Source organism: Bombus fervidus, chromosome 18 (assembly GCF_041682495.2).
Source record: "Bombus fervidus isolate BK054 chromosome 18, iyBomFerv1, whole genome shotgun sequence".
NCBI classification, from domain to species: Eukaryota; Metazoa; Arthropoda; class Insecta; order Hymenoptera; family Apidae; genus Bombus; species Bombus fervidus.
Genome location: NC_091534.1, coordinates 8,168,290 through 8,191,785, shown reverse-complemented (window position 1 = coordinate 8,191,785; position 23,496 = coordinate 8,168,290). Strand labels below are relative to the sequence as shown.

General features: G+C 34.6%; 3 protein-coding genes across 5 annotated transcripts; 2 read left to right on the top strand and 1 right to left on the bottom strand.

Moving 5' to 3' along the window:
- Positions 1 to 468: 468 nt before the first annotated feature.
- On the top strand, positions 469 to 5,156 carry LOC139996378 (X-ray repair cross-complementing protein 5). Its single transcript, XM_072020734.1, has 14 exons — positions 469 to 1,078; positions 1,329 to 1,405; positions 1,549 to 1,659; positions 1,722 to 1,936; positions 2,037 to 2,165; positions 2,238 to 2,304; positions 2,381 to 2,518; positions 2,606 to 2,759; positions 2,841 to 2,980; positions 3,051 to 3,194; positions 3,273 to 3,418; positions 3,494 to 3,736; positions 3,836 to 3,995; positions 4,075 to 5,156. The coding sequence occupies exons 2-14, from the start codon at positions 1,385 to 1,387 to the stop codon at positions 4,087 to 4,089; spliced, it is 1,683 nt and encodes a 560-aa protein (XP_071876835.1). The 5' UTR covers positions 469 to 1,078; positions 1,329 to 1,384; the 3' UTR covers positions 4,090 to 5,156.
- On the bottom strand, positions 4,421 to 21,898 carry LOC139996382 (cytochrome P450 4C1). Its single transcript, XM_072020739.1, has 8 exons — positions 21,590 to 21,898; positions 14,174 to 14,371; positions 11,369 to 11,554; positions 7,807 to 7,876; positions 7,609 to 7,735; positions 6,463 to 6,699; positions 5,863 to 6,025; positions 4,421 to 5,793 (listed from the first exon to the last, which is right to left on the bottom strand). Exons 1-8 carry the CDS (start codon positions 21,774 to 21,776, stop codon positions 5,456 to 5,458), a joined length of 1,506 nt encoding a protein of 501 aa, XP_071876840.1. The 5' UTR covers positions 21,777 to 21,898; the 3' UTR covers positions 4,421 to 5,455.
- Positions 6,842 to 10,793, top strand: LOC139996386 (uncharacterized). 3 transcript variants are annotated; one of them, XM_072020746.1, is made up of 5 exons: positions 6,842 to 7,299; positions 8,547 to 8,955; positions 9,102 to 9,324; positions 9,612 to 9,708; positions 10,375 to 10,793. In XM_072020746.1, exons 2-5 carry the CDS (start codon positions 8,701 to 8,703, stop codon positions 10,553 to 10,555), a joined length of 756 nt encoding a protein of 251 aa, XP_071876847.1. In that variant the 5' UTR covers positions 6,842 to 7,299; positions 8,547 to 8,700; the 3' UTR covers positions 10,556 to 10,793. The 3 variants fall into 3 exon arrangements, with proteins under 3 accessions (XP_071876847.1, XP_071876846.1, XP_071876848.1); XM_072020745.1 differs by lacking the exon at positions 6,842 to 7,299 and adding an exon at positions 8,268 to 8,315; XM_072020747.1 differs by lacking the exon at positions 6,842 to 7,299 and adding an exon at positions 8,409 to 8,461.
- Positions 21,899 to 23,496: the final 1,598 nt, after the last annotated feature.

The window sequence follows — 23,496 nt, the reverse complement described above, 5'->3', positions numbered from 1 at the left end:
ATTTTATTTCTTATTTTTAACAAATAAAATTGTTTTCTACTGGAAAATAGTGACGATAGCTCTTGTTGCATTACCAAAGCTCTTCTTAGGTCTTCTTCATAGACAAAATTGAAATCCGAAGGATGAAATTCTAAAGTATAAATTCGAAAGGATTCGAAAGTTAAAAAGAGTACCGGCCGCCTTTTCTAAATTGTGTTAAATAAAAATCATGTTGAAAAAGACTGTAAAAACAGAACACAGAGACTGTATAAAAAACTGATATTTGAAGCTGGCATAAAGAGTGAAATAATTATTATAGAAATATATTAATGTATAATATTATGCGTGTTATATTATCTATTTATAAGTATGATGTTTAACTTTAATTAATTTAAATTGTTAATTACTACTTTTTAAAGAATGGCATTTGTTTTTAACAGAGAAAGTCTTAGAAGACAGGATAGGACATTTCTCCATCTTTTTCTATTTGTGAAAATTCTCGAATTATTGAAATATATTTATTAATAACAGTACGAATAATGAAATAATATATCGTAAACGTATTTTTACCAATACCATATTTTATTGAATAATAGCAGCTATACTCGTATAAAATATAAAAACATTTCATTAAGAACATAATTTTATTCGTAATTGTTAATGAATATTGCCTTAAATATATTTTCTATTCATCAATCTTACCAATTTAAGTATTTGGATGAATTAAATTAACGCGCGCTCATATGTGGAAATAGACGCTCTTATTGGTGCAAAATATTGTAAAGTCAAATCGAGCATTTCTATTGGTGTAAAATATTGCAAAGTTCCCACCACTCGCAATTTACGAAAGTCACATAGCGCGGGATGACATTTTACTGTTAAAATTTGTGGAAAGAGCATCGTTACGTTATCGAGTCATTATTATATAGTACTTTTATTTCGACATTATCATCATTTCTACACTTTTACATATCTGCGTTTTACATAATTTTATATAGTGCACACTTTTATTTAATCATTAATTAATCACCATTTTGTATCAGCATTTTAATTATCATTAAATGTTATAAGTGCTTTTGACACTGCTAAAGACTAACAGGTCTTACTTATTTTGTTTTGTTTAGCTATTAAAGATATAAAACTAAAATATAGATTTTGTTGCGTACAATTCATTGGTTCAAGTTTTCTAATATGATATAATATAATATAATATGATATGATATTGTTTCCACAATAGTTGTTAAAAATATATCATACGTCCTTTTCCCGTAACAGTGATTAGAACATTTTTTCCCCGAACGATAATTAATCTTTATTTTGTAATTGACTATAATTTTTTTCCTTTTTAGCACTTTTAAACACAAATATTGTTGAGAGCAGCATATATTAATTCCAATTGTGTAAAATGCCACCGAAAGCACAAAAGGTTATATTTTGTCACCTTTAAAAATATATTTTATTAATTCATTTCTTTTAAATTTTTGGATTTTTAAACTTATGGTTGAATATCAATATAATTGAACCATTCACATAATATAAGAACAAGAAATATATTAATGTTATTTTCAGGAATCATTAGTACTATTAATAAATATTGGAATAACAAATCCAAATGTAGAAAATGATCATTCCTTATTGGAGAAAGCAAAACATATTGCCAAGCGAAAAATTCAGAAAATGGTATTATAAAATTTTAATTTAATGTTATTTACTTTTAATTATTAATATTTGGTATTTTTTAGATTTTCTTAACACCAAAAGATGAAGTTGCAATAATGTTAATGGGTTCCGGTGTTACAAAAAATCGTTTGGATGCAGAACATGTCGAAGAATTTACAGATTTTCAGATTCCAAATTGGAATCTTGTAAAAAAATGTATGGGTTTAAAAGGTACAAACCATTGTTCTAATTGGATTGAAGCACTTGAGGCTGCAGTGTTATTTATGAAAGAAAACACGTATGTTTAAATATATTATGATTGTACTTGTGGAAATAGTAAAAATAGAAATATTCCAATTCATATTATAATATCAATTACAATATATTTCTTATTTTAGTTTTTCTTCTTCTACAAGGAAAATCATTTTGATGTCCGATTTTAATGAAGATCCAGATATTATTTCACAATTTCAAGCAGATGCAATTGCAGATTGCCTTTCAACAAACAAAATTATATTAATCACACTGTAAACATCTATTTTAATTTTGTTATATAAGTTATTGTATATAATTTAATTTTATAATTTTATTATTTTCAGATCAGAATCAACTACATCACCTACTCCTACAATTAGTGAAACCCTTCTTAAAGATGTCAATGAAAAGGTTTTATTATCTATTAAACTATCTATTTTTATAATATATTACTGTGGATCATTATTCAATTTATTTTATTTACTAGATTAATGGTTACCATATAACATTGGATAATGCCATATCAGATATGAAATTTTATACACCAATACCATCAAAACCACTCCCATCTTATTATAGCTTAGAGTTACTTGATAAAAAAATACCAGTTGTTTCTTATGCTAAGGTAAGGAGAAATTGTGGAGCAAGAAATCATTTATGTGTATTATGTTATATTATGACTGTTGTAGTTTAATATTGCTATTTCTATCAGGTAAGAACAAAAGAACTTCCATCGTGGAAAAAAGCCAAAGGTAATCAAAAACTCAGATCAGAAACAAAATACTTAGATAGACAGAGGGTTTCTTATGCAGCAGATAACATTCAAAAAGGATACAAATATGGAGGAGATTTTATTTCAGTACCTGGTATACATTAATTGATTTTTATTACTATAAATATTATAGTCAATATATTATCATAATACATATATTTTATTGTTAATGTAGAGGGTTTGGAGAAGAATATGAGATATAAAGACAGTGAAAGAAGTTATCGAATTTACGGATTTACAGACAGAAATAATGTTGATTTGGAGTATTTTTACAAAAGTTCCAGTTCTGTTATTTTACCCAATAGTAAAACAAATGTATGTCTTAATATTTTACTTATACCAAAAGAATTTCGAATTAAGCTACATATCTATATTGATGTTTTAGAATGTAGTGAAACCATTTTATAGTTTAGTGCAAGCAATGCATGAAACAAATTCAGTTGCTATTGTGAGAAAAATTTATAGAAAGGGTGGCGTGCCTAGAATGGTTGCATTGTTTCCTTGTATTGATATTCCTGATGAACCATGGGTATTATAAAATATATGTTTTTATTATATTATTGTCTTTTGATATATTGTTTAATATGTTGTTTATATTTGTACACAGTGCTTGATAGAAATACAATTAGTATTTGCAGAAGATCGAAGAATCATGGAAACAAGACCCATGAAGTCCACAATTAAACAATTAAATACTCCACAAAATGAAGCTATAGATAGTTTAATAGATTCTCTGATGTTAACGGATACAGAGTAAGGATACTAGCATTTTGGTATATGTAATTAACCATTCTCTATATGATTACACATTTACATTACATTAAACAGAAATGATTGTCAGATTGATGGGTGTCAGTGTTTTTTACCAGGATGCATGCCAAATCCTGGTGCACAACATAGATGGGATATGTTATCGTACCGTGCTATTAATCCAGATAAACCATTACCACCTGTGGAAAATTATTTAAAAAAAGCTTTTGAAGTACCATTGATAAAAAAAAGAAGTAAATGCCATCTGCAGAAAATTTCGGAGCTATTTCGTTTAGAGAGTATAAATCCAAAAAAAGAGAAGTATATATATATAAGCATTCTCTACAAATATATTAAAGCTTTCATTGTTTGCAGCAATAAAAATATAGTAATATATTTTAAATGATATATTTTATTTAGAAGTGAGATGAAGCAGCAAGATAATATGCAGGTCAATGAGGATATCAATATTGATACCAAAGAGTCTGATAAAACAGAGGATATAGCTGATGTTGAAACTAATTTGTATAAGGAATCAATTTTGTCTCTAGATATCTCAGATATTGATCTTGATGAACTGGTATAACAAGAAATAAAAACATATGTTACTGTTTATATATATTTGGATGTTTATCTAATGTATTCCATTTTTATTTTAGGCTGCTAACATATAACTTCTGCAACTTGCCAATTGATTTATGATATTTTAAGAATGAAAGAAAATCTAAGAAAATATCTTAGAATACTCAACAGTGTGTGAAATATTACACGTATATCTATTTTCTGAATAGGATACCTGTTTTACGAGAAATCGATAAAATCGATGATGTTCGCATGTAGTGTTCGTTGCTCAAACATCAAGAGCCAGATTATGGAATGTCGATTCAATGAACATCGAACATGGACTAATTATGGGCATAGGTATGGAACAATAATTTTAAATAAGAGCTTACTTACATGGTAATGTTACCTATAGTTTGGTTATTGCACTGTATGGAATCAAAATTTTTTGTGGTTATACATGGTGCTTTATTTATTAAATAAAAATGGATAAAAGATTAAGAATTATTACATGTATAATATCCTATCATATTTATACTCATATTTTCATCTTGTAAACTAAAGATACTATAAAATATCACAATGTTACAGTAATGCTTTCACTCCTTCACTCAATAAGTGCAAAGTACTTAATAACGAAGTATTATAGCTATCTAATAAGAAAATATACACGAAATTTAATATCACTTTCGAAATAACCAACAATCTCCTAGTCATTAGCTAGTGCATTAATACAATGATCCATCGTTTTTCATTCTTTGCCATTATAGATAAACATCAATTAAACCTAAAGAAGCCCAATATACATATATTACACAAGTTCTTCTCAACGAGTCAGAATTTCAAAATAGTTATAATTGCAGCGAGAAACCTACTTACTAATAACAAAATTTTTATCAATTACGCAAATGGCTGTTAACATATAAAATTAGAGATACAATTGTAATAACTTAATGTGGCAACATCTGAAAAACATAAAATAATTGTATAATAATAATAAAGGAATACAAAAACTTCGATCATCATGACTCTTGAGCTTCACAACAATGTAATACAATTTGTACAACATACAGTCAATGCTTAATGTCTATTTAATTTACAGATAGATATTTCTTACTGATCATCATACAAATTCTATTAAACTAATTTCCTATGATATTTTTTTGCTCTTAAATAAATACGAATGACTGTCGTGATAAACATAATACGACATAAATTAATATCATTATTATTATCACAAAATATGGTCTCTCTAACATTGATATGCAGAAAAAATCAGCCTTTTGCTTACAGTTCAAAGTATGTATATATATATATATATCATTATAGTGAAATGAAAAGATCGAAATAATATATAATTTTTATTATATATTATTTCGATCTTTTCATTTCACTATAATGATATATATATATATTATTTCGATCTTTTCATTTCACTCAGTCGTGTATATTGCTGCAATAAAATTAAATAAGACTTCCCTATTTTCGTGGTGTAATTTTTAAACGAAGTCCATTAGCATTGTGTAATACCAATTCACTGGTGAAACGAAGTTGATCCTCTGTATCTAAGGACTTGACTTGGAAATTTTTCAATATATGCAAAATAAGAACTTTGACGATCATCGTGGCATATTTCCATCCTATACAATTACGAGAGCCAGCACTGAAGGGAATAAAAGCGTAAGAAGGATATTTTGATCCATTGGGAAGAAATCGTTCTGGTCGATAAGTATCTGGCTCTGGAAAGTATCGAGTATCACGATGAAGAAGGAACGAATTTACGAGAACCGTCGATCCTACTGGAATTTCATGTCCCACTAGAAACGAATTACTTTATTCAAATTTTCTATCACTGAAAATATATCTTTGTGTACATTTATACTTACAAATGGTAATAGGGTGATAAATCTGTCTTGCGATGAGTGGTGCTACTGGGTAAATTCTCCAAGATTCTTTTATGCACGCTTCTAACCACGTTAATTTGCTTAGTATATCTAGAGATAATTCTTCCTTTTCTGCTACCTCGTAATATTCTTCAAGAATCTTTTCCTAAAATGAGAGGTGACAAAGGTACATAGTAATTTAATAATTAGGGGACATTTGCTTATGTTTATATTTATTACACATCGGGAAAATATAGAGAAAAACAAGATATTTATACATTGTAAATTTCGTTATTTAGAAATTGTCGTAAACATTTTACACACTTTATTGGAAATCAATTATATATAACGATATATAATTCTGATATACGTATTAAATTTATCCATCCAAGTGTCTTCATTATTTAGTACAACAAACATATACATAAGTAGAGATTATTAATCTACAACGAAACCAATAAATATGTAAATTAATTTTTTTGGAAAGCCACATGTGAAAAAGTTTTGCTCTATATTTTTAACTTGTTTTTTCACATAAAACCATTTCTTCTCTAATCGTATCATCGATTGCAGGACATGTAGAGGTATGCGGTGCAAAATTACCTGGTACTGAGGATGTCTTCCTAATGCATACAGGAACCAGGATATGCTAGTCGCAGTGGTATCGTGACCCGCGAACATAAACGTATTCACCTCATCACGGATATCAATGTCACTAAGTACTTCTCCATCTTTCGATAATTCCAACAACAAGTCTAACAGAGCTTGACGTTTATGAGACCGTTCATGGTAATTCCCATCCTTTTTGGTTCTCCACTCGGCTTTTCTTTCCGCTATTATCTAGGCATATTGGATTTAAAATTTAGATAAAGTTAAGTTAATTAACAAGCTATTTTCTACTGTGGGTTTATATTATGGATTGTAAATATTATTAGGTAAATTGTAAATAGTATTAGGGGACGCAAAATTATTGATTTTTAAAATTGTGGTCATATCGCTAGTGAAACATATTGCTACTGAGTTAATTTTTCGAAGTTCAATTTAATCCTCATATGTGCGGATCAAGCAGATAATGGCTAGAAACCAATATGGCGTCAAATACACTTAGATCGAAATATCTCGAAAACTGCAAGATAGCATAAGAAGTCAACAATTTTGCATCCTCTAATTATCCCACATCTTAGATTAAAAATTTAAACGAAGTTAAATTAATTAACAAATTATTTTGTACTGCGTGTTTATATCGTGCATTATAAACAGGTTTTGTACAGGTACTAATATTTGTTGGATTACGTATTCATAGAAAGATAAATTCAACTTTTAGAGGTTAATTATTTGTCTACAAAACTGAATGACAGTTTACTTTATGTAATTTATGCGTTATGGAAATGCACCTGGGGATCATAAAATGCATGACGAGTATAGGATGAGAATGTGACTGTGAGTATTTGTGAGATATGATTTTCTATTGTAAGATATAGATATGTACATTACAGCTCACAAGTATTTGGACATGCTTGTTAGTAAAATATGTAAATTAATAAGAAATTAATGGTCACCAGCAATACGTATTATCTGTTTGGTGAAACCAGCAGATAATAAAATATGAAACGTGGTTGTAGAAGTAAACTTTGACTTGTAGAGAGCTTCTTTGAATTCTGGTTATAGAAGCAATATATAACAGAAGTTCAAGTTAAGATTTAATTGTATTTAACTGAAATGTAGGAGGGAAAAATTATATGTATTTACTTTGTTAATGAACCCATGAGTAACACGAAGTGCTTGATCGTACTCTTTACCCCAGCTTGTTAGCTTAAAGATCGGGTCAAAAGACATCCACACATTTAGAAATCTTCTTTGCGAGATGGAAGCTAGCCTGGAAAAAGTATATGTATAAATGACATACTTGTTATTTGCTCTAGTGCATTTAGTAGAAAATACTCTTACGTGTTCACAGCCAACACATACTCGTTTTCAAAATTTTTTTGTGCATTAATGTTACATCCCATGGAACTATCTGTAATGTTAAAAAACAAAGATGTAAAATTTTCTTAAATATTTTTGTTTCTTTTTTTTATATTTTCTTCAGAGTAATTTACAATTTGTTTGTACAAACATTCGGAGTTAGAGTGGATATTATGTTTAAGATCATTCGTGAGAATTAGTTGTACGATACTGGTTGCATGGAATAAAGTACGTAACGTAGGGATTCAGACTAATAGTAAGAATGGAGAGCACCGCGCGTAGACTATCGAAGCTTCGTGAAGTTTTTCACAATTCATCCCTTTGATCAAGGTGATCATAGTCGCGAATGGAGATTTTTTTAAACTGACTCCCGGTGTACCAACCTATTAAAGCCTATTGTTTAAATCGATGAAATTATTCTGATCTGGTTAACTTCTTTAAACGCTCTCGAATCTCACCACTTGCAACCTTCACAACACTCGTTCACGGAGGTACAGTTTTTGAATATATGTAAATTAATTTATCCTTCTGTGTCAAATCGTTACAATGGTAAAAGATAAAAGTAACTGAAAGATAAAATAAATGCAAATGCTTCCTGTATGATTATTCGTATAGTTCACACGTAGTAAAGTGATATGTAGAGCATATTACTTTTTTATATTTATCGTATGATATCAAATTGATGCAAGGAACGAATTAAGGTTAACAAAATTCGATTATAGTTGAAGGAGGCATTGGAAACATTTGATTCTTCGTTGTTTGAAAGATGTCCCGTGCATAAGATGCCACACGAGGAGAAGAATCGATAAATAAAAACGGGAGTTTTTTACGATGAACAAAATTTTTTAAGTGACACACATATGTTATCAAGAGGAAATGGCTATGTTGCTCACCAGTCGTCACTGGGGATCAGACGAATCATTTAGTTGCTTTAGCAAGACATTCGTGAGCAAATTCGCAAAATCACAAGAAAAGCCGAGCAACGACAAGTTAGTTTCGGCGTCCGATCATCTGCCCGAAGACATTTCTCGGAAACAGCTAGCGAAACGCAATGCGTTGAATGTCGCATCGAAAATTGCAAAATCGAAGACGACTAAGGCCTACAATGACATCGTCTTGGAATCTAGTCACGTAGGTGTACGACTTCGATCACGTCATCATAATCGATCGATCATGACATCTAAAACCATATTTACGTTGAAAAATATGATTTATAGTGAAACTCCGCTTATATAAATTTCCAATCCATTTTTATGTTGATTCCTTTTCTGCATCAGGTAAAAGTATCAGCACTTCTATACGAAATAACAGATCGCACTAATCAGTTAGCTCAACCACGCGTTCGAACCATCGAAGAAAAGCTGTCTCAAACACGGCCGAATTCAACACAGATTCTGAAAGCATCGTCACGTATTATTGAACTTTCTAAGCCACGAATCCCTTATCAGTATCCACCTAAACCAATTGGATACGTTGCGCCTGGTGCTCTCACGGCCGTCGGTTGGTATCTTCATTTTTAACGCGTTTCTCGTCGAAATAATTTTTAACGAATTACAAGCTTATCGTTTCCGATTGTATCACTTTCATATTGCTCTTTAAAAACTCTGGCTGCTCTCTGTCATTTCTGATAGTTTGGGGCATTTTTGGCGATGAAATAAATGTCCCAAATTAATAATATAACGGTTGACTTAAGTTAGGTTAAATTCGCTATTCGATTCTAATCGTTCAATCGCTACAATCGAGATATGTTTATCGTTAAATAACTGGTAATTTGAATTTTTTGCTAGCCACTCGGCGTATAATCGAATTATCGAAACCAAAAAGGAAGCGGAGATCGAAAGTGTCGAGCAAAAGAAAATCAAAATTGCATAATGAAAAGTCACGGTAATAACGAAATTGAAATTTTCTAATTTTTTCGTATAGCATTACCATCTCTGATAAATAATAAATAATGCGTATAAACGCAATTATTATGAATCTAGTGGGTTTTCCTCCACATTTTTTGCATCTTTCTTTATGCCCATAAAAATAGCGATAAGTCTTTCTTAATTAGCTTGTAGTAATAAAATAATATTACGTATGAATATTAATGGGTAGTATAAAGAGAAGGACAAAACTATTCTTATTCATTAAAAAAGTACAGTATTACTATGCAGGGTAGTCACCGTAAGGCATTGCAAGCTACTTTATGTGCTTTTAGCTAGAAACTACAAAATTCTTCTTTACTATTTTATGGTGCATAGGGCTCTTTTTTAAATTAGTAAATAGTATAGTTCCCTTAATAAGGAAGAGTCGAATAAAATGATACATATATATTTACGATTTTCTAATAATTTATTTGGAAGCAAACAATGTTTGCTGTTGGTATTTACCTTTTTTCTTTTCCGACGTATAATTAAAAAGACGCGATTAATCTCGCGCTTTGAAACAATACGTACAATTCTAAAAATAACGTAGTTAATTCAAATGATCGCGAGTAAGGGAGACGCATAAGTTAACTGAATTATTCACGTTGCGTATCTGATGTAAAAATAAATCTTGTTATTACAGAAGTTACGTAAGGCGCGGTAAAAAGAAGTTGGACCATAAATACACTGCGTTGCTTCGTCATAAGAATGATCGGAAAACGAGGAGCAAGAAGAGACAATTGAAAACTTCAAACTCTAACAGGACCATTATTATGGTTGGCTTGAAATTGAAGGACGATAAGAAAACTCGTCGACATTCCTGACTACTGAGAACGAAGCGTGATGTTTTCTCACTGTCGTTCGCAGTTTTATAACACAGTCGGTGTTTCTAATTACGCGTAATGAATTTTCCACCCGTATGTAATATTTTAATGTCTACTTATACATGATAATAAGCGTTGTTAAATCAGCGAAATCTACAAACTAATTTATTCCAGGAGTAACTCTATAAATTTTGTATAGTATGTTTTGTACGAATAATTATTCGATCACTATGAAAAATTACTGGTGGAAATAGTCATCCGTGATGGCGATCAATACTGATCGCATCATATGCATCTCTGCTTTGGAACGCAGATCTGCCATTATACGACAATACGCACGATCGATTTGCGTTTCTATTTGAAAATAGAATAATTTGTGAATAATTATAGACTCAAACACATTTTCTGCATTATTTCTTCGATGTTTCCACGAAACCACACATCATATCCGGATATGTTAAGTAAAATTGTTTTTGCAAAGAGTAAATCGAACGCTAGAGGATCGATATCCCGATGGGGATGTTATACGACGAATTATCGTCTTTCTTAATCGAAATAGAAGACAGAAAGATAATATTTATATTTATATTATGATGTATATTATAATATGGAATTATATGTATACGATTTTGTTAATTTTTGTTTCGATATTATGAAAAATCAAAAAATGAGGTTGAGTTTATAATTATTCACGGCATTGTATCGTACAATGTACTCCCATAAACTTTGAAATCAATTTTCAGAGTTCGTAAACTAATGTAAATAGAACAATCGAGAACTAGAGCGACGATACGCAATATTGAGTGGTCTTACCGCATATTATATCCAACGCGGCTCGTTTAGCATAAGGAACAATGTCGAATCCTGGTTTATCGACTTCCTGATTTAGGCACGAGATTAATATTTGGGCTTCTCTGATTGCCGTCTTCAAATATACTTCCAGAAGACCACTGTGGAAGGTTGGTGTTAGCAGTTTCCTGCGAAAATGCCATTTCTCACCTAGAACATTTAATTTTTCATTCTTTTTCTCTCTTGCGAAAGGTTAAAGAAATTAATCAAAAGGGTTTAAATTAAGAGTCGTGACGAGAAAATGGTTAATGTAGTACTCCAGGATAGCAAAAAGATAGCAGGTAGCATAAACCTGGAAAATTTGATCGAACAACAAACAAAAATGCAGAGATACATTTCATTAACTTAACAAGTTAACTTAGCTTTTTATAGTTTCGAGGTGCGAACAAATATTTTTTTGCAAATATGGTAAAGAATTTTCAGTCGGTCAAAATGATAGCACACGCTGTTCAAAGGTGAAAATTTACTCGTGTTTATCAAAGATTGCCATGTTAATATTTCGTATAGCTTCCTTTATTTTTTACAACCGCTACCATTCTGATTTGTAACGATTTAAATAGCATTTCGATTTCACTTTGACCTATTTTTTCCCATTTGTGGGCAATGCAGTTTTTCAAGTTATCTAATATTCTGAAATTGCCGTCCATCTTCGTAAAGTCTTCTTACGAGCATATGCCAACGATTTTCTATTATATTTAGGTCAATTGATCTTGTTGGCCATTCTAAAACATCGATGTTTTTCTCCAGGAATTACTTCTTTATCGACCGTGTATCACGGACCGCGGTATTATCGTTTTGGTGTACAAAGTTATCCCCCGCGATATGCACTGCACGTAGTTGTATTTGTTCGCCAATCAAATCGGTAAACTTTTTAGTATTCACTTTTCTCGGAATAAAAACAATTTCCGTCTTCTCGTAATACCAATAATAACGTCAACACACAACTGCCACACAACTGCGCTTGCACCATCAATTTGTTGGCAACTTGTAATTTTTCCTCCTTCTGTAAATCATGGTAATAATACTTCCACCTATTTGGGCCGTCTAAATTAAACTTCTTTACACCCGTGAAAATAACATTCCTCCACTTTTGCAGCCACTTTGAATGCTTCTCGGCAAATCTCAGCCGTTGCTTCTTGTATGCATCTGTTAACTGCGGCTTTGTCTTCATTTTCTTGCGTTTAAAATATTTACTGTCTTGTAAAAAATTACTATTTACGGTATTTACTTCAGTTTCCTCGACAATCTTCCTAGCACTTTCCTCTGAAGTCATAGCTACTCTTAAAATCGCTCTTCTTTCGTTGTACGTTATTACGGTCCCGTACTTCTTCGTTTTGCTTAGTTTTCCGGATCTTTTAAGAAACGAGTCACTGCTTTCCAGCTACTCTCGATAATCTTCGCAATTTTTGAAACAGAATATTTCTCTTTGCAAATAATTTCCTTTTCCGCATCCGTCAATCTTTCTCCGCGACTCGGAGTATCCGATTACCAGAACAAGTAGATGCAATAAATCTGACCGTATCAGTGGTTCATATACAACTGGTAACGAGAACAGCGTATGTTCTTTTTTTCTGTCTGGAGAATCGTCATACGTTTTTGTATATAGACCGATGTAATCGCAGAAAGAAGAAAATATGTTTACACTTAAAATCTATTAGTATGAATTTGTATCGCCCGTGTGACGAAGCGCATACGAGAAATATCGCGTTCGTAAGCGAATACTATCAAAATTTACAACTTTTCTCTCGTCCCGGCAGATACGGGAAACTTAATGGAAGGCTAGCTTACATTTCAATCCTCTGGCGATAAGATGTCGAACTACTGAAAATAGGTCTTTCGGTCTTCTTGTTCGTTTATTTAAATCGGCCGATTCACTTACATTACAAATATTAAGTGGTAGCTTTTAGTAATTTTGAAGTTTTTTTGGTGGAATTAAAAATATGCCATTTGAAATTTATGGGCATCTGTCGCTATCAATGCCAAGCAGCGATATACAAGTGTACGTGCATATTTTAATCGATTTTTTTTTTTTTTTTTAGTTGATCACGAGATAAAATTCTATTCTCGGAATCTAGATTCTTAATTCATTTTTGTGAGTTTGAAAAACACGAATTTGATTAAAAAAGAGCTGTTGTTGCGTCGTTCGACGTTTCTTCGACCTAATCAATTTTTCGCGTTCACGCAATTTCGCTTCGGGTGTTGGTTAAAAATTCTGAGAAATAGTTTGTTCGAGGTACCGTAGAATATAAAAAATATTCAGATAGCAGCACGTTATAAAGAAGTCGAGCGGAGTTCGTTCGTCACACAAATTTTTGCTACTGGTTGTCTGGCTGGCAATCTGCCGAAATTTTTCAACCGAAAAAATGCTGCCATGCAACGGTTAAATGTAGCCTCGAGAAATTAGTGGCCGGCCAAGTAGATCGGGCTGATTCGATCTACCTGTAGATCTTCTTTTTTTTCATCGCTTTCGATCGTATCGTTTCTTCTTCGCGTGAACCTTTGGGCGTAGGTAGGTTCGACATGTGTGAGTTTTTTCATTCTTGCGAACATACAACGTGCTATGGTACTCGACTAGATGCGAAATACTGTTATTCGACGGTCGAGTCGCTAATTATTATTTGGCCTGGTCTTTCGACCAATTTTTCTTGACTCTAAATTGAAATTAGGAAAATACGATCGGACGAGAAACGACGAGAAGAGCGAAGCAGGATTAAATGGACGCGAAATAGAAACTTAGGGATCGTATTAATGGTTCCTCGTAGTACTCACCAGTGCTTGTTACCAAACCGGAACCAAGCCAAGGTCGTAAGTATCCATACTCCAAGCTTTTATCGATGTGAACGCTACTGCTTAGCAGAGGCTGTATCGCCTCTGCTTTGTAGAGGAAGATAAACGGTCGCATGCCTACCCAAACCAAGTACATATCTCCTAACTCTTTTCCCCATTTCAGCATCTTTTGGAAGGCTTCTGTAACATATAAACGTCCTTTCTTTAATTCTAAACACGACGAACAAAATCTTTAATACGAGTTTTTATCGGAGGTAATTGGTTGCGACCTTTCGTTATCGACGAACTAATATCGAATTTCGCTCGGTAATTTGTAAATGTAATGCACAAAGATAAGTTATCGGTTGAAAGTTTGATCAATGCGATTGGTATACAGTTCGGAAGATAAACAGGCAAGATATATGTTTCACACGATATTGAACGGCGTCGTATTGCTTCTTCGACTCGCCAAATAGCGAAGGAACGTCGAACGGACACATCCTCCGGGGAGAAGGGTAGATTCTCGCGTAAAATTTTTTTTTTTTTTTTGGAGCTAACTACTAGTTGTATAGGATTAGACGGATTTCCGACACGCAGATATAATCTTGAAGTACAAATATAATTTTTTTTATTTCAACTACAGTTACATTGCATAATATAATAATGCTACACACTGCTACACCGGATGTTCCCTATGTTTCTAGTGAAATTCATTCAGCGATGTTTCAATCGAGCCAGGGAGCGGGGAGAATACTAAAGAAGACTCGATAAACAGACCTTTGCTCGCATCGGATTCTCTAATATCGAGTTTCAAAAAAAATTGCAAGTTATACGCAGTTTTTGATCTTTGTCTCGAATCCTCGGGCGACGGATTCCGCTCGCATAATCGTACGACTATTCGACCTTGTTTTCGAGTTACAGCGAGTTTTTCCTTTATCAAACTAAATCTGCATAGCTTCACATTTTAATAGTGCGACATTTATTTATTTATGCGTGAGATACTAAGACGAAGAATTAGAATACAAGGTTCAATGTCAGATACTGCGTTCTGCTTGTAAATAAGGTAAATCGCATTAGCTCAATTGCTTCCTTCTATCTCCTCCTCCTGCCCTGTGTAGGATTATTTCTTAACGTAAAACTCGCTGTGACTCGAAAACAAAGTGAAACGGCGAAGTCTTTACAGCAGACGCGTATTACGCGAGAGAAACTGTAGGGACTTTGAAGCTCTGATCGGAGAACTGCACTGGAGACGCGGGAACGAAGGGCCTGCGATATAGAAGAATTATTAAGAAACGTGGAAAGAAGAAGAAGGAGACAGTTCGTACAACAGAGTAACAAAAGAAAGAAGAGATTGACGGAGGTCTCGAAGGAAATATTCTTATTTGAAACGAGGTGGAAGTCAAAAGTGTCGCAGTTTTGTAAGATCGTCGATGTCTCCATGTGATTTGTAGCGGTCGTTGACCCCAGACATCGTTCGTACAGAAACAAACTTTTTACAGTAATCATCGTGGCCAATCAAGTTATTGTCGTATCTCTAGGCTCGTTCCAGCCTCGTGGCGCGAATTACCTACTTGTTAAGAAGACGATGCACAGCGTTTGAGAACGATCGTTCGATCCGGAAAAAGTTATAATATGTTCGCCGTTCTCTATTATTTCATTCTTCCTCCGAGTTTCTATATCCTTAACGATCCATAACTACCTATAGAAATCGTTTAAATAAGATAGTACGTATGTACAGGGTGTGTCATAAAAGATGCGCTATCATTTTTACATCTTACATAGGACATCGGCCAAATGATTTTCACCGCTTTACAAATTTTAGAGAACCGACACAAATATACCACGATGGAAAACGGTAAAATATCGCGAAACGTACCTAGACGAGAGGCTGACACGGGGACACCACGTCTAAAGGAAGAATAGAATAAATGAAAATAACAAGAAGACAATCCTATCTAAATCCTGAAAACAAACTATTAATCTACAAAGTTATCAGAAAACCTATTTGGACGTACGGCATCGAATTACGAGGAACAGCGGCGTTAAAAAAAAATAGGATCAATGCAGTCGGTGATACGTGGCACACAGTCGCGAATGCTTCGCGGTATGTTCGTAACGATGACCTCGGAAAAATCCTAGGTACGAAGACAGTCGGAGAAGAAACGGGGAATGCTTTGCGAACAAGCAGCTAGTTGCTACGAATAGCCAGCAACGTGTACGCGTTAAATTTATCTGGAAGATTGCCGAAAGTACATCCGGTTAAGAGGAAAAGTCGTTTGCCAAGGAAAAAGTCTGCTTAGGTCAAGAGAGCGAGAGAGTCGGCGAATTTAATGATTTTCCGTCACAGTTTGCGAAAATTTTCTTTCGAGATTACGATAGTATCGCGCGTCGTACGAGACGTAGCCCCATCCTGCTGAAACCGTATGTTTTCCAAGTATCTAATCGACCCAATTCAGGCGGGAGCAACGTATCGGGTTGCCGATGCGTTCCAAGTTCTTAAGAACAACGTCTGGTGCAGTACGGGAGAATCGTTGGCAAAACTCTCGCCCGACTACATCGAACACCGACTCTAACGCAATCGAGTTTCTTCGAAGCGTAAGGCAGGTTCGGAAAAAACCACGGGATATAGGTAGATTTGCGGAAGAAACGTCGAAGTTAGGAGGCCAGTTGCTAGGCAAGAGGCGCGGACACTCGAATTTCCTGACTTGGCATTTTCTCGAGATGGACGAAGCGGAGAGAACGAGTAATCGACGAGTGCATATTTCGAAGGAAGAGAAAGTCAAACCTAACCCTAACCTAACCCTATGTCGCGGACATATCAGGTAGCAACAGGCCCTGAGGCGACCGCTCGTGACGTTCGAGTGCCCTGTTAACGGTTCGCAGGCAATCAAATAATAAAGCGTGCCAAATTTTAAGAAAAGAAAAAAATAGCTAAGCTGATTCGGAAAAAAACTCCGCGTCGTTAGGTTTTCCTTCGTTACGAACAGTCTTGTCGATTACTTGAACTATTTCCAAAGATTCGATGGCTTTACCGAATTAAAAACCGCTGTACGCTATTCCTTACAGATTCGATATTTTTGAAAATGTTGCAAAGAGAAGGAAAAAGATAGGTCGTTGAAAGCAGAAAGACCGGTGTTGCGATTCTAGTAAAAGAAAAGTAGCTGTACGCTGACGCTGACCGGACGTTGACCGGCAAAAATGCAACGCGAGGTCATCGAGTAGTAATGATTCGTAGCAAAAAGAACAAGCATACTCTCGTAGACCTTGACGCGAGCGAGACGCTTACGCTTTCCTTCGGATCATGGTGAATTCGAGTTATCGCCAACCGTTTTTGCTTTCTCTGGTACGCTAATGGTGTCAACGTTCGACAACGTCAACGTACTCGCTGGTCTCTACGAAATTTTATCTAAATTATGTCACACTAGGATAATGTTCCTTCGTAATTAATTCAGTATCGATGTAATACCAACTATAATTATGTGATTACACAACGAACTATTTATATTTATACATCGTGTACGGTTTACATCCGAACGAGAGTATTGTTCGTTAAACGATTTCTTAAAATCATCGCTATCGCTAAGAACTTTTTCCTTTTTCGCGCCACGTGTAATTGCATACAAGAATCGTAACGTTATTCAGGCCGCGAACGACCTCGACCCGCTTTTTTCTTCGTCTGGTTATGCGCGACAGGCTAACCATTTATCTTTAGCGTTCAGCGGACCGAGGTGGATAAATCCTCCTTTCTTTTTTCCTCTTTCTCTCTCGTGACTTTCTGTTTGTTTTGCCAGTGCACGGACGAACGTCTCGTTCACGAGCGCCTTTCCCCAACCGAATTAAAAGTCGTTTTCCAAACATCCAACTTTATCATTCACGACGACCACTTTCGATACGCGTTGAAAACGAATTATTAAACCGACGCATACGAAAAATCGTTTCTTCGAAGTTCCAACTTCGCACGCCGGTATCACCCGTTCGGTTTTCGGTAATTATTTCGATATCTCGCATTTTCATGATTTTCGAATATGTCACCGGCGCCGTGATTCTGCACGATTTTTCCCTGTTCGCGTAATCGCCGATCAGGCCACAGTTTCTGAAGTATCCGCGGAGAATTCTGCCTATACTCGTGCGCCAAATTACAAAATCTTGAATTTTTTTCAACATCAAAGAGACACCAGAACATTATCGATTACTGGCGCCTACATGGGCGATTTAAAAGATACTGATGCAGCGTCCTTCTTAGACCAATGTCACGAATGTACCATTCGATAGATCTTGGAAATTCATAATTGAGCGTAAAATTATCAGATAATTCTGGAGATAATGAAATCAATTTACGAGTAGGTATAACCATTACGTTATTATACCACGTTCGTTATAATGCTCGTTTATTTAAACGAAAAAGAAATTTACCCATCCGTAACTTTGGAACAAAGAGGTTGATAATAATAAACTATTTTTTAATCCTATGTAGATATATCGGGCGTATGTAACTTTTGTAAAATTCCATTCTATATCTTCGATTTAGTTTTTCTTTTTTTTTTTTTTTTTTTCTTGTGAGAGAAGGGGCAAAGGTGAAGCGCAAAGATCTCTTTTATATAGTATTTTTAAATTATATTTTAACACATTTAGGCTAAACTTCCTTTTGGGGTAGCAAATCTTTTTTTGAATCTTCTTCGCACGATCTGATAGTGCTCGACGAGTAGACCGAGTCGAAACGAAATTCATTCGTTCAAAAATTACGCCTTGTTGAATTTTGGTATTTTTAGCCCACTCTGTCGTGTATAATTTACCCCAACCTAATCCTATCTTATGCATTGGAGATAGACTGTTAGTGACACAAGATATCGTTAGTCCCTGTTGACATTACGAACATTATCGCCGTAGTATTGACTGGGTTATTAATTCTCCGGAAGACCGAACACGTTATCCAAAATGATATTTACCAAGTCGATTGATATATCGGCCGCGATTTTTGAATTGATGTATTAACGGAGTCAAAACTGTTACGTTTAAGACTATTTGCCATATCGATTCGTATATTGATTACGACCGTTAAACCAATGGATTTCTAAGCTGAGAATCGTCATACAGAATGTGTTATACACGTGGAACCTACTCGAGGAGTGCACGGAAGGTACAAGAGCAATGACAAAGGTTCGTACTTCGTTTCGAATTATTATCGGTGGAATTTTTGAAAAATTGCAAAATTCTTCAACACGCTGGCTACAAGTTCGTACGAAGGTAAACTGTTGCGGACCATTGAAACAGAAAAATGGCAATAACTTTGAAAGAAGGTCGGACGGGACACGTGTCGACGCGAAACTTTTTCATTGCTTTCCTGCCTCGTGTCCACTCCTCGAGTAGGTTCCACATGTTATGACACACGTTATATTTCGTCCTTATTCACCAAATACTATCGGAAGATTAAAAAAAGAGCGGCGCCCTGGAGCGAAGTTTAACCGCAAACTCTTGCAACGCGTAATTCTTGAACCGATGGATTCCGATACTTTGAACCGTTATATTTCGTCGTCTATATTTATCGATTGCTATCGGATCGTGCAATAAAGGTTTTAAAAAAGAAGCGGCGTCGCAAAACAAAGTTGACGATGTTATAAAATAACTGATATTCGTTCGATGCACCAAAACATCCGTATGGTTAACATTCTCGCTACACTATTTTACTATATATTAATAATTATATTAATATTATATTAATATTATATTAATATTATAAAATTATATATTAATATTATATATATATATAATGTTAATATAGAGAATGTTAATATAGCAATAGTAAGCAATGTATGTGTCTATCTATGAAATCCTTCACTTTGTTACTATAAATCGTACGTATTTACAGTGAGATAATTCCCGATATCGCATTTATATATTTAGATGCTCTCTTTTAATCTGTCTTATGAAAATAAGTGTATTATTCGAAGATAAGGTTCGGTAAGTTCGCCGTTGATGACCATTCGTTTCTGCATCGTGTTACACGAAACTACGTAATCGGAATCTGCCGCATATTTACCAGAGGTATCAAGTGCACCGCTGTACTGTACCAGTAGCGCACCAGCATCGCGCAATTTAGCTTTCACCGGTGTAAATTACACGTTTACCTGTTGTTACACGACACCGAAATACCGACCGCGAGTGTCTCTGCTCTCGATATCGGTGCATCTGCCTGTATGGTCAATGGCGCGAATTCCTTTGATGTCGAGGTTATCGCAATCTTGTACAAACTTGGAAATAACAGTAAGTAAATACGCGAGAACGCAGAATTATTACGTACGTGGTCGAATCTGTCGGATATCTCCGATATCTTGTATTTTTTCGGAATATTTGCCAATGCGATATATTCGTCATATAATTTTTATCAACGTGACGATCTACTTGTTGCAAAAATGCTTGAATTATGGAATTTTCTAAGCTTCGTACTTCGAACAAATACGCAACAACTAACGAAAACATGTTACGCCAAATACGGTGTGTATCGTAACGCGGTAATCATGCACACGAGTGTACATATATAACGATATGTACACATAGCTATGCTGCAACAGTTACGCTACCTGCTGAATTATTTTATACGAATTTACGTTTTTGAGAGCATTATAGTATTATTGGATGCACTATACTTTGGATATTTTATACGCTTCTTGTTACGTTCGTTTTTGCTCGTTTCTCCTATAGATTCATAGATATCTACTACCTACGGTCTTGTGACATCGAAACAGGTTATTGCAATTGTATCGTACTCCCTAAAACGTCAACTCACATAACGCTTAATTCAATTGCCTCACAATTTTTTCACAAACTATCTGCGACAGAATAATTTATTACTTTAGCGGGACAAATGAAAAATGTCAGAGCAGATTATATTAGACGGTGGTGAATTGTGAAAACGAATTTTTTCGGGGTAATCTATATCACGAATGCCATTTGAACCATAATCTACAATTTACGCAATGTGTTTACTCGACTTTATATAGCAACGGATTAAAAAACGACAAATATGAAATCGTGAGAAAAAAGATCGTGTAATTTGGCATTTTCATACTTTGTAGCTAAAAACGAATTTCTTAAATTTATAGACGCGTAAGGTATATTTGTAGCGCGGAAACGATGAGACGAGGGCTAGATTTCTCTTCGAAAAAAATATTCTTCCAACAATTTCTTCCGCGTGACATTAATTTTTTAACTAACAATAAAATAAACGGTTTCGTAAAATTAATCTTGTGTAGGAATATTACCAGTCTGATTAGGTTAGGCTGAGAGTCGAATCATATATAGATAATATATACGAAATAAAATGCGAATAAAAATCGTATCGTTTAAGAAATTGTAAAAAAGTCTATACCTTATGCTACGAATAGCCTAAGTGGACGGTGTCTCAGAAAACATATCGCTTACCTTCCGGACTGCAACATAATTGATACGCGTTCCCAATGATGGGCAAAGCAGGCGGGTATGGCACTTTTCTTAGGGCATACAGAAATTTCCCTCGTCGGACCACCAATAGCAGAACGATTAACATCAAGCACATGGACAAAGTTAACGTCAACCACGATCCTCCTATGACGATCATCGAGAGAGACATTCCAAACGAGTACGACGAATCTGCTAAGGAGATTTCTCAATGGCAAAGATAGATACTGGCGTGCTCGTGTAGAAGTGCGGAAAATCGTTGTGCGAAGGATGATGAATCTTGAGAGAGGGAGAAAAGATAAGAAGAAGAGGGGCGGAGAAGGTGAGAGTGAGGGTCGAGCTACCCCCTAGGATCCACTTTGACGAACTAAGCGGCAGTCGTCGAGGCAATCACAATACGGCGAAAGAATGGCGAAGAAGAGGAAGAAGCGGAGGAAGAGAGGCTGCCCCGGTCGCGTGCAACGCGTGTCATGGAATGACTCCCTGTCGGTTATGCGTGGTCGTACGAAAGAGTCGCCCTTATATACTACTGAATGCTCTGTGTACTACTACTACATCAGCGGCCAGTGGCTAACTCCTCCACCAATAGAAACAAACACGTGAGACGTGCACGTATGTGTATATGCGAAGCGTCGACTGACTCTACGTACAAAGGTAGAGCCCCCATTTCTTTGTACGTGTGTCACAATGAAAATGTACAAAATTTACATTTGCACGGAATATCGATTCATACGTCGCATGAATTTTCCGATGGTACACACGTACCATATTCCAGCCTCTTCGATCGTGCGATTCATACTTATGCGCAACGATTTGCAGGGACAATACGAACGGTCAGTTATCCTAGTGAAAATCGAGTTTCGTGAATACTTGTACGTTCTCTGCATCGTCCACGTTGTCCACGTTTGTTATGTGCACACGTATAAATAATACATGCGAATAGCAACAATGTGAAAGATACGCGAGAGATTACCAACGATTCGAACGCTATCGGTTCAAATCACGTTTACATTCAAGGATTTCTCAGCGAAATAACTCGTCGCATACGGTGATCTACTTTTTAATCGTTTTGTTCGAGAAGGCGACGCTAATACTTGGTCCGACAAACGATGGACGAAGACCTTTATATAATATACTTTGTAAATTGTGTCACTCTCTAGTGTTTCTTTAGTCCTAATCGCTTAACTAACCTAATTATATATTGCAGCATTAAAAATAAAATACGAGAAAATTTCGTCTTGACGCGAGTTCTCGGCTTAATTTTAGATTAAATCCTTTTTTTTTTTTAAAGCCGAAGAATCGAAATACCAAAATTTAAGGATCGCCGCGAGGTTGGAAAAATCTAAAAAGGAAAGCAAAGTTGGTTCCGGATCGCACTCGAAATAGGCCTATTAATTCTCTTGATAATTATTATTAAACGCATTCTTATGCAAGTTCGTGTTCCCTAGAATATAATTAAAAAAGTACAGACTTGGTAGAAAACTGTATTACGATTTAAAAATTAATGTCTTGTATATTTTGACATATCATACGTATTCTGCGTTCAAATTTCCTATAAATGCATAAAAATTCGCGCTCTACTTATCATCGAAGACGAAACATTTACCTTTGTGATCTGGAACGTATCCATTAATATCGTAAATATACATAATGCAATACAGGAAAGAAAGCTACTGTTTTCATGAGAAGAAAGTTATTATTTTGCTGCGAAATGATTTTAAGAATTCTGGATGAAGTACATAGATATGTAGTGCATCTCTAACGATCCTTCCATGAGCACGACTAAATACAATCGAACGTTTAATCTTCGCTAAACGAATTGCCACTTTCGCTGCTAATGTTCGTTTCATCGTAGTCGTTACCTTTGATGGACACAAAATTTTCGTGGAGAA

Excerpts from the sequence above, each read along its gene's own strand:
- LOC139996378 (XM_072020734.1), top strand. The coding sequence starts at position 1,385 with ATGCCACCGAAAGCACAAAAG. Across the intron at positions 1,660-1,721 it reads AGCGAAAAATTCAGAAAATG|ATTTTCTTAACACCAAAAGA; the intron begins GTATTATAAAAT and ends GGTATTTTTTAG. Across the intron at positions 3,419-3,493 it reads CTGATGTTAACGGATACAGA|AAATGATTGTCAGATTGATG; the intron begins GTAAGGATACTA and ends TACATTAAACAG.
- LOC139996386 (XM_072020746.1), top strand. The coding sequence starts at position 8,701 with ATGGCTATGTTGCTCACCAGTCGTCACTGGGGATCAGACGAATCATTT. Across the intron at positions 8,956-9,101 it reads TCGTCTTGGAATCTAGTCAC|GTAAAAGTATCAGCACTTCT; the intron begins GTAGGTGTACGA and ends TTTCTGCATCAG. Across the intron at positions 9,325-9,611 it reads TGGTGCTCTCACGGCCGTCG|CCACTCGGCGTATAATCGAA; the intron begins GTTGGTATCTTC and ends ATTTTTTGCTAG.
- LOC139996382 (XM_072020739.1), bottom strand. The coding sequence starts at position 21,776 with ATGTCTCTCTCGATGATCGTCATAGGAGGATCGTGGTTGACGTTAACT. Across the intron at positions 11,555-14,173 it reads CGGTTTGGTAACAAGCACTG|GTGAGAAATGGCATTTTCGC; the intron begins GTGAGTACTACG and ends TAAATGTTCTAG. Across the intron at positions 7,736-7,806 it reads TATGTGTTGGCTGTGAACAC|GCTAGCTTCCATCTCGCAAA; the intron begins GTAAGAGTATTT and ends TACTTTTTCCAG.